The following is a 9,776-nucleotide window of genomic DNA, read 5'->3' as shown; positions in this document are numbered from 1 at the left end:
GAGGACCCCAGCTTGTCTCGGAGGGGCTCCGCGGAGGCACAGAAACCCATTTGCGTGGGTCACGGTGTGTGGCTAGGGTGGGAAGCCGTATGCCTCCCAATTAAAAACGATCCAGCAGCCCTTAAAGAATTTCCTGGGGCACAACCAAAGACTTTCTTTGTAGTGAGGCTTATGAACTGCTTTATATAAATAACTTGGATCAAAGAACTGGCGCTGCGGAGAGTCACGGCCCATGGGGAAGGGAAGGGGAAAATCAAGCTCATTGATACCTGTGACACGTTCGTAGAGGAAAGGTGTGGCAGCCACTATCGAGCACGGGAGTGAGGGGCACGGCCTCTGAATCGGACCTTCCTAGACCCCAAATGCTGGAGGCTGCGAGTGGGAGAGGAATGGTGGAAAAATCCCCGGTCGGACCCAGCGCCCTCTCCCTTTCAGCATCCGCTCTCTGCCGCTGGGCAGGGTGGCCCGAGGGTCTGACTCAGTCAATGGCAGCTCTTATGTGTGACCGTTCATAGCAAAAAAATCCCAGTTCTCACGGGCTGCACCCGCTCCGTGTCATGGGGTCCCTGGGGACAGAAGGCAGGTTTCTATTGCTAGAGAGGGGGACTCTCCCTCAGCTCTAAGCAGTACAGTGCCGATGACTCCTGAACGGGTAGTTGAAATCCTAGTCATTGCGGGCGGCGGGTGCTAGCAGCCACGTCAAGGCGGTGGCAGCGAGCTAAGATCATGCTCGCTGCGGGGTGGGCTTGATGACTCGGGGTCCCATCCCGCTCCTTGAGTCCCCGGCGGTTTCAGTCAGAGGCAAGAACGGCAGGGGGGCTCCTAAAGGCCGGATTCGCTCCGTGGCGCCAGGCTCAGGCCCAAATCTAGCAGCTCTTCAAGCTAGATTCCCGAGAGCCAGTGAGGTTTGTCGAGTCAGCACTAATCCTACAATGTGTGCTTCTTTTTCTGATCCTCCTCATTTATTAGCTTAACAGCAGCATCCAGCGGCTCGGGCTGAGACGGCGCTCCCCGCGCAGCAAGAGCCAGCTCCTCTCTCATCGCGTTTACGGGCGACGGCAGGTTGAGAACTTGCCCTCTTGCTAGACTGGAGGTCCCCTGTGGGAAACGCCAGCTCTCAGTTTTCACTCGTTTTGGGGCTACAGAAAAATACTAGATCGCTTCTTCTGTTGCAAAGACAGGTCGCCCCGGGGCAGAGCGGCTTGGACACTCAGGCTCGCTGTCTGAAATCTCTGAGTTGATCCTGGCTTAGTCCTCCCGGCACTAGCGCCACAGCCCGGGGCAGCTTTGAAAGGATCTCCGGGCCGCGCCCGGCGCTGCGGCACCCACATGGAGAGTCACTGCTGCGCCCGGGCGGGAAGGGGAAGCAGAGGGAAAGCGCAGTGAAGTGATGCCGGCGGGTGGCAACAGCGGTGGGGTGCAGTCTCCCGGGCTGGCTGGCTGTGCACTGAAGCACGCTGCCTCGAGTGCTGAGGGGGGTTAAATTCACCCAAGTCCCCTTCCCAGTCCTGCCCTCTCCGAGAGCGGGGGCTGGGCCTTGCTCTGTCCCTGCGCGCAACACGCTGGCCATCTTGCACGCGTGTAGGGACGAGAGCCAGGCCTCGGCTCCCAGGCAACGGCAGGCTCGGTTCCGTGCGTGACCGGGGATGCGGAGGGGCGCGCTGGGCCTTGCTCTCCTCCGGGCCCCTCTGTCCGTGGGAGGGCGGGGAGGGGGCCAGGAACAGATGCAGCCGGCACGTTATTCCCAGACGAAAGCAGCTTGGGCTGGGTCAGCCAGGCGATTCCTCTAAGTGGCTGAGCTGCCAAATCGCAGGCCGAGGATGGGGAGGGCAGGGGAGTTAATTAGGTTTTATTTGTTAATGGCCACGTGCTCGCCAGGCGACCCGCTCCTGCCCATCTGCTGCCGGGGACTGACAGCGCTGGACAGGAGCAGCCGGGGCTGCTGGTCCCCCAGGCTGGGCTGGGCAGGGGACAGCGGCACGGGGGTGCGGGGTGGGGCCAGGCCTAGGCGCTGGTCCCAGGGGATGCGACCTTTGCCCCCCCGTTGCCATAGAAACAGACAGGCAGCAGCTGCAGGAGGAGGAGGAGGAGGAGGGATGGCAGCGACAGCACTGCCGCCCTGCCTCTGGCAGATCAGATGGCACCAGCCCAGCCCAGCAGCCTCGGACCCCAGGCCGGCCGGCAGCTTTCCAGCCACGAGAGACACCTGCCTCCTGGGCGTGCGGCATCTGGCTGCTCGTCTCGGCTGCAGCAGGCTGGCATCCCTGCGTCGCACCAGGTTCCTGAGCCCCAGGGTTTCGGACCCGCCGAGCGAGGCAGCAGACCGGGGCATTGTGCTGTGAGACGTGTGTCGGGGGTCCCCGGCTGGGAGCCCTCGACTGATGGGGACATATATACCAGCACTGATGGCTTTGCTGTGGATTTGGAAGAGCCTTTGTATTTATTCATGCACAACTGCACATGCATATATATGTTTAATTTATATGTGCATACATTAAGCATATTCTACATGAGATAATATAATATGGTATTTGGCATACAGAAATGCTCCTTCAGATACACAACAAAGCCCCTCGTTCAGGGCCCAGTCCTGCCAAGACCTGAGCACATTCATTTTCCGGTTCCCAGGACTGGCGTCTACTTGATTGTTCCTGGTGTCTGCTTGATTGTTACAAGGCAAGTCTGCATTTTATCTCAAAACACGTATAGTAGGGACAAAGCCCTGTGGCTCTCGTAGGCTCGGGTCTATTTTGGATTAAAATGCGGAGACTTGCCTTTCCTCTGTGCTATGCAATACCATGCACATGCCTTTCGTGCTGCTGTTTCTGAATGTACAACAGCTATTTATTGCATGTGAGATCTATGTTTGCTAGGAAAAGAACTCCAACCGTGACATTTGTCCTTCCTCGAGATTACATTTGTTGGGGGAGGAGGGGTTAAATAATAGCTGTAGTGTATTGTTCATTAACCGTTTCACAGCCCAATATACAGAAACAATCACACTTGGCAATAAACACATTTAGATGTGGATGTGTTATTGCCAAACTTTTGTTTTCAGAATATCACAGGGAAGGCTTTTATAGCAGTCTGAAACCCAAGGGAAGATATCTATGCTGAGTTTTTTTAATGGACTGAAAGCATAAAATACTATATAAACCACCTCCGTGGATTAAGCTTGAAGGTATCGTTTAATAAACGAAATGTAGCTTCCATGATTAATGGTGTTTAGTTTGGATTAGGAAAAATAGACAAGCGTCCGCTTAAATTTTGTAGTACTCTGATGCTAGCAGATGCACTTGGATCGTTAACTCTTTGAGCTAAGGACCATGTTTGCTCCCCTGCGTGTATCTAGCACCTAGCACAGTGGTCCTTAAATGGAGCTGCTAGGTGTGCCTTCAAGCAGGGATTAATTATTAATTACAGTGATAAATGCTTTGAATGAATTCGGGTTCTGGTGCATTAGCCCACAGCTACAGCACATGGCTTTTAGGTCCGAGAGATTTGTTTTCACAAATCTCATGCTTTTGGTGAAGGCTGATCTTGCTCTGTCTGCCCTGAAGCGATTTGGGAATTTCAGGGCTGTAAGTAAATCTGCTCATCCCATTGCTGATATTTATTTAAAACAAGCAAACGGCACTGCCAATTGGCAGCCCAACGGTTTTGTGTGTAAAATGGCTTTGATAAGCAAAGGCGTGAGTGTGTTTTCATTGATTGTAGCAGGCAGGCTAGGTGCGGAGCCTCTTCTACGGTTTCAGATTGAGAACCTGAATGATCTCGCAAGCAATGTGCCTTTCGGAGGGCTTCCATCTATGTAGTCCTCCTGTCAGGACACTTACAGGGGACACATCCCTCTTGAAAGGGTAATATTCTTAACTGAACCATGCCAGCAAGGGATCCATAATACCAGGGGTTTTGCTGAGTTGCTGCTCTAGCTGAACCTGTCCCTTGAATTCAAGGGATTAATTAGGAACTGGGGAGTAATTAGAGCTACACACAAGTTCTTCCTCTTTTTTTCCAGTTCATTTCTTTCTCCGAGTGCCAAAGCAAATGTGTTACTGGAATCTTCTTTCTGTTGAATATTTTATGGCTTCTGTGTGCGTTGCTATTCTCTGCGTTGTCAAAATCACGTCATCTGCTTTGCACTGTGTCCCAGATGAGCTGGCTGACTCTGACACTCTTGGAATCTAATTAGTGCGTCTCGCGTCGGCTTCCAAAAAACTCCCCCCTCCGACTTTCATCTCGCTTTCTAGCTCCTCGGTTATTAGGGAGCACTGGGTAGATGTAGCTACAGGCACCGCGGTTATTTCTGAACCTGCAGCAAGCAGTTGGCTATTTCTGGCCTTCCTCAAAATGCAACCTTCTCTGCACTCCATATGGGAAATGTGAATTCCTGCACACAGGCTGGGAACCGAGGGGGGGAAAGTTAGCCAGGGCGTGGAAAGCTGATACAAAGCCCTCTAATAGCGCCTGAGACCTGGATTATGATTCCACGCATCATACTCCGTGAACCCTCTGGGGAGGTCTCCATGCCAGCCGTGCACTGGCGAGCACTTGTGAGCTGGGGGAACCAGAAGACCCATGACCACGTCGAATCCCACGTAGACCCGGTCTTACACGTTTGAGTCGTGGCACCCCGGGGGTCTGCGACAGGTTGGGCAGCGAATGTCGTTGTTCTCCAGCCCCTGCTGAGATCGAATGCAGACCCCAGACTGAAGCGTGTGGGATTTGGTTCGAAGAGACTGTACTCGTCTGGCTGAAGAACGCCCTCGCTAATTGGCATTCGCTGACTTGACGAGAGAGAAAGGCCGTTGGCGTTGGTCTGAAGAAAGGCAGAAGGCAGGGCAGATGCGGGGGACCCCTGTGCCTGTGTAGATGCGCACCTTACAGACTAACTAAACTGAAGATGTGTAGCAGAAGCTTTTGGGAGCCCAAGCTCTGACGAAGTAAGCTCAGGCACAAAAGCTTATGCGATACAATACATCTCTGATTGAGTTAGTCTATGAAGGTGCGCACCTACCCTGCCGCCTTTGTAACAGGGGCCATTTCAGGGTCATTAAGGTGGTTGCAAAGGCAGCAAAGTGTTTTCAGCAAAACCCTCAATGCACTATTCCCTCACTCCCGCTATTCTGTATAGGTTATTATATAGCCTTCATCACCATAGCATCCAAATGCCTTCCAGTACTGCATTAAGCAACATCTGTCATGTGATTTTTTTTTTTCTTTTAAGAGAGGAAGGACCAGAAATTTCAGGGTCTTAGTGCCCACATCAGCTGCCATTGTTATATTTGTGCTTCCATATCTTTAGCGGCAGCATCTCTGCTAGGTGTTACCAGCTCCAGTTTCTAAAGGAATAAAGCCCAGACGTATCCAAAAGGCAGATGAGACTTGCTGAGCTGGGAATGGAAACCAGCAGGACTCCTTGTTTGTCTCCTGCTCAGGCAGTTGCAGCCATGCCCAGGAGTATTTTCCAAAGGCAGATTTCTAATCCTGGACAAAGTGTTTTGCTGAGTCGTAGTCATGGTTCCAGGGTTAACCTAAAATGAAGCAACCTATTTATACGTAAGGAAATGGGTCATTTTCAGATGATTTAGCCTCCATCCACTGAAGAGCTCTTGCTGAGCCTGGAACCTGTACCTTGCTTACCTCGGCCTTTGGCAAGCCATGCGTTCAGTTGCTTGATCTAAGACATGATTTGGGATTTGAAAGTATCCTAGCCAAAGATCTCCACGTGTTTATACACTAGTTCTGAGCACCCTTGCACGCTGTCCCGGGCAAGTGCTATTACCTCTGTGCAGCCAGATAAATTGAGGCATGGAAAGGTTAAACAGTTTGCCCAGGGACAAGACAAAGTTTCTATTACGCATACACTGGGTTTCTATTAAAACCAACAATATCCTATTGCAGAGACCTTTCTTCTATTAACCTATCCAGATGTAGAAACTACTTGACATTAACATTAATTACAAAGGCATCTGAAGACATTCTTTGCATCACAGACATATCTGCCAGTCCATCCACCACGGACGTTATAAAGTTGGCAATTTGATATTCGGAAAGCACGTTCTTACTGGCGATTAAGTATTTTTGCAAGTTGAAAGAGCTGCCGTGGGCTGAGTTGTTACCCAATTATGTCAGTCTCCTTTGTGGGGCATTTTGATAAGCACATCAGAAGAGAATCTTTAATCTTCAGGCTAAGTATGATTCCTTCATGTCCTGAATTCACGTGTTCAAATATTCCTATGGATAAGACCTTGAAACTTATAAGAAAACCCACTGTAGCAACCCACTGTAAGAAACCTGTGGTTATTCTAACACATTTTTTTACACTTTCAGGCATTTTGGGAGATGGCGTTGTCCAATATGCCTGGGTCGTTTTGTTTGGTTGGCTGTTTTTGGTCAGCTCTGCTCCTGACTGGTTTTGTCCCCTTGGTCAAGTCACTGGAATGCTCTGAGCCTCCATTTCTTTATTTATTTCCTTTGTTTCAAGGTCTTTGGATTAGAAATGCTAAATGCTCCCAAAGACAGACCATGCCCCGCTTCTAACATAACATCTCTGTGCTCGCTGCACTTTTACCATCCATGAATCTCCACACCTTGAATAGGTGAAGAGGATGAACCATGTGCAAGATGAGACAAAAATAACTGAAGTCTGAGGTTACACATCATATTGATCACAGAGGGATTTAGGCATTTCACATACTTAGATGGTCTTGGAAATCCCACTGTACACCTGTGTCTTTAGGGGCCTAAATACCTTGGGAAATCTAGACCCAGGAGGATTTTTGTGTCATGTTAATTTGTGGAAAAGTAAAAAACCCAATCCTGCCAGGAGTGGGACGTTTCATGATAAGGAGTGACAAGCTGCTCATATATTGAGTGATTACTGACCACGCACTGGGGGCTCATTGCTAAACTCTCCCAACTCTCCTTGAAATCAAAGACATATGCCTGCTCTCAGGGAAGTCAGAGCAGGGAGGGTACAAACGTACTTGAGAAGCCCACCCAGACTGGAAATTGGCTCCGATATCAGCAGCTGGGGTTCAGTTCGTGCTGTAGGTGCCTTGATAGAAACTGCAAAAGTTTTGTATCAGATGAAAAACGCTGCGACTTGACTGAATATGGGGGATGTGAGTGGTGCACAGAGTGGCATCAGCTGCTGAAATCAGGTTTTATCTTCAGGATAAACAAGGGCTTAGACATCTTTCCTCATCTTGGATTGACTTCTGTAGGCTTGCAAATGCCCCTGACTCCTGTCAGTGTGCACAAATTCATTCACTGATTTGGTCAGAAGTTTAAACTGTGCCATTCACTCATAAGTTCTGACTTTATCATGACCAGAAACAATGACTTACCTGTTAGACAGAAATTTCCAATTCTAGTGTGCAAAACTTCACGTGACAGCTGGAAATAAAATGAAAGATTCTTCTTATATGTCAGAAACCCAGTAACCAAGGAATTCTGTGGCTAAAGGCAATTGCACTTTGGATGGAAAAGGACAATGTGTTCAGTTTGATGAACTGTCTGGTGTAAATTAAACCAAAGCTTTTCATACACTCTGGGGGAAATGCTGACAAAACCCAGGCACCTAATGCCAATCTGCTTTTTGGCAATCAGGAATCTCCTAAACCAATATGGCTACAACCTGGATTCCTGACAGTCTGCTTTTATGAACTTTTCCCAAAATAAAATCACTTCAAATAAGAGACTAAAAAGAAGATATTTAATCCCCCAAACCTAAATACAGAGACAGCTATGAGCACCTGGAAATATATGCTGATTATTTCTTTGCTTTTATATTACTGCAGAGTGCAGAAACTCCAGTCAGAATAAGGGTCCACTTAAGATGGTTATTGTGTGTGTGTGTGTGTGTGTGTGTGTGTGTGTGTGTGTAATCTGTATATATCGTGAAAGACAAGGTTTGGAAGAGACCTTAGACAAGTTTTCAGGCATATGGTACCCTTTGCTTGGATCTGGGAAAGAAGCAGATGCAGCTTGAGCTAACGTATCTTTTATTGGACCGAATGTATAGTTGCCAGAAATAATCTAAAACTTCCTTGCCTCTTGCACATTTTCTGGATCATCATGGTTACATCACTCTAACACTACCACCACAAAGTAAAAGACAGTTTCCATCCCAAAGAGTGAAATGGCCAAGGGAAAAACCCACATCTCCTGACTCCCAACCCAGCACCCTTATCTTATCCCACGGGATCTTAACCTCAAACATGATCTGCAAAGGAAGATCAGTTAAACTTGGACCTTTTTAAGTACTTTAAGGTATGTAAAAGGAATCAGAACTCATGGCAGGGGTGATATCTTTTATTAGACCAACTAGATTTTTGCAAAAAAAATATTTTACAGTCTGTAAAGCAGTCAAGAGATGAGATGTTTAGCTGGTGGGCACTGAACCCAGCCCCACGCGGTATCTAAACCCTTTTCTCTTTATGGCAGAAGCAGGTGCTTCGACATGTCTCTGCAGGGTGGGGATTAGCGCATGGACGTCACAGTGTGACATCACACACAACCCCCTCGACCCCAGGAAGTCCGAATCTGAGACTCGCCCCAGCTCACTGTGGTTAGGAAAGGGCTTTAAAATCAAACCGCTCTGCCGGCCATTCAGTGCACATGGATAGCAAGAAATAAATGATAACGAACGCAGCCCACTTCGGTTTGCGGCACGGGCAGTCAGTGGCCGCGGCTTCCGGGCGGCAATCGCAGAAGTGCTTTGGCAGCCTCTCGACATGCAAAAATCTCCAACGCTTGGCTCCAAAACAATACCTTTGCTTAGGCCGACCGAGAAATCGCCAATACGTATGTTTTCTGCTATCTTTATTTTGCAGCGCCTCAGTCGGTCTAATCGACGGTATCATTTTGCGGCCCAGCGTTGGGGGTTGTTGCATCGCTTTCGGTCTCGGGCCCACGCGGCCCCGCATCCATCCCTTCGCTTGCCGGTGACTTCGGTATAAGGGGTCGTTTTGTGCCGTTGGCCCCTGGGCGGCTGCCCTCTGCCGTGGCGAGTGTGCGGCCCCCAGACGGGCGCCCTGGTCCCGGGTCCTGGCACCCAGCCGCAGACCCTCGACACGCCCTCGGGCCGCCGCCGAAACCGGGCTCCTGGCCAGGCCGGCCCCTGCGCCGCCTGCAGGGATGGAGGGATGGATGCGGTTTCCATGGAAACAGCCGTCAGATCAGCCCAGGCGTCTCTGCTTTGTGGTTTTGGTCACAGTATGCGCCTCTTGTAAAGCAGGATTTCATGTGCAAAACTGTCAAGGGGTTTTTTTTTGGTACAATATACACCTTTTTTTGGGGGGGAGGGTTATTCCCCCCGTCACGTCCTGAAATAAAGAGTTGGGGTCACAGACCTGCTCGTGTGCCACGCCGGTGTAAGGGGGGAGGGTCCGTGGCCCCTCGCGCGGGGGAGGGGAGGGGGCCGGCCCCCAGTCCCCCCCAGTAGAGCGGCACGTGCCGCCGCGCTCGGCCAATGGGGGCGGGGCGGGGCGGGTCACGTGCCTTTGTTTGGCGCTTTTGTGCTCGGCGGGGCGGGCGGGAGCGGAGAACGGCTGGCGCTGCGGACGGAGCTGGTGGGCGCGGTGAGGCGCGGTACGGCGCGGCGCGGCGCGCGGAGGGACCCTGCCCCCTGCCTCTTCCCCTTGCCCCTTCCCCGGGGGGGTCGGGGACACAACGGGGGGGCTCCCATTGTCCCCGCTGCCGTGGAGGGAGGGGCCGACCCCTCCCCGTCCCTGCTCCAGTGACAGCCTCGCCATTGTTCGCGGGCGGGG

The 9,776-nt window shown here is 50.9% G+C and overlaps 1 protein-coding gene across 2 annotated transcripts in view; it reads left to right on the top strand.

The window, feature by feature from the left end:
* Positions 1–9,463: 9,463 nt before the first annotated feature.
* STMN1 (stathmin 1) overlaps positions 9,464–9,776 on the top strand; it is a 4,136-nt gene continuing 3,823 nt past the window's right edge. Inside the window, exon 1 of one of the 2 annotated variants that reach the window (XM_019547646.1) lies at positions 9,464–9,597. In XM_019547646.1, the coding sequence (XP_019403191.1) occupies positions 9,479–9,597 (119 nt within the window). In that variant the 5' untranslated portion in view covers positions 9,464–9,478. The remainder of the gene's footprint in view (positions 9,598–9,776) is intronic. The other variant, XM_019547648.1, reaches the window with a different exon arrangement.

Source organism: Crocodylus porosus, unplaced genomic scaffold (genome assembly GCF_001723895.1).
Source record: "Crocodylus porosus isolate Cpor-Errol unplaced genomic scaffold, CroPor_comp1, whole genome shotgun sequence".
Lineage (NCBI taxonomy): Eukaryota > Metazoa > Chordata > Crocodylia > Crocodylidae > Crocodylus > Crocodylus porosus.
The sequence above is the reverse complement of the archived record's forward strand: the minus strand, read 5'-3'. Positions and strand labels throughout refer to the sequence as shown.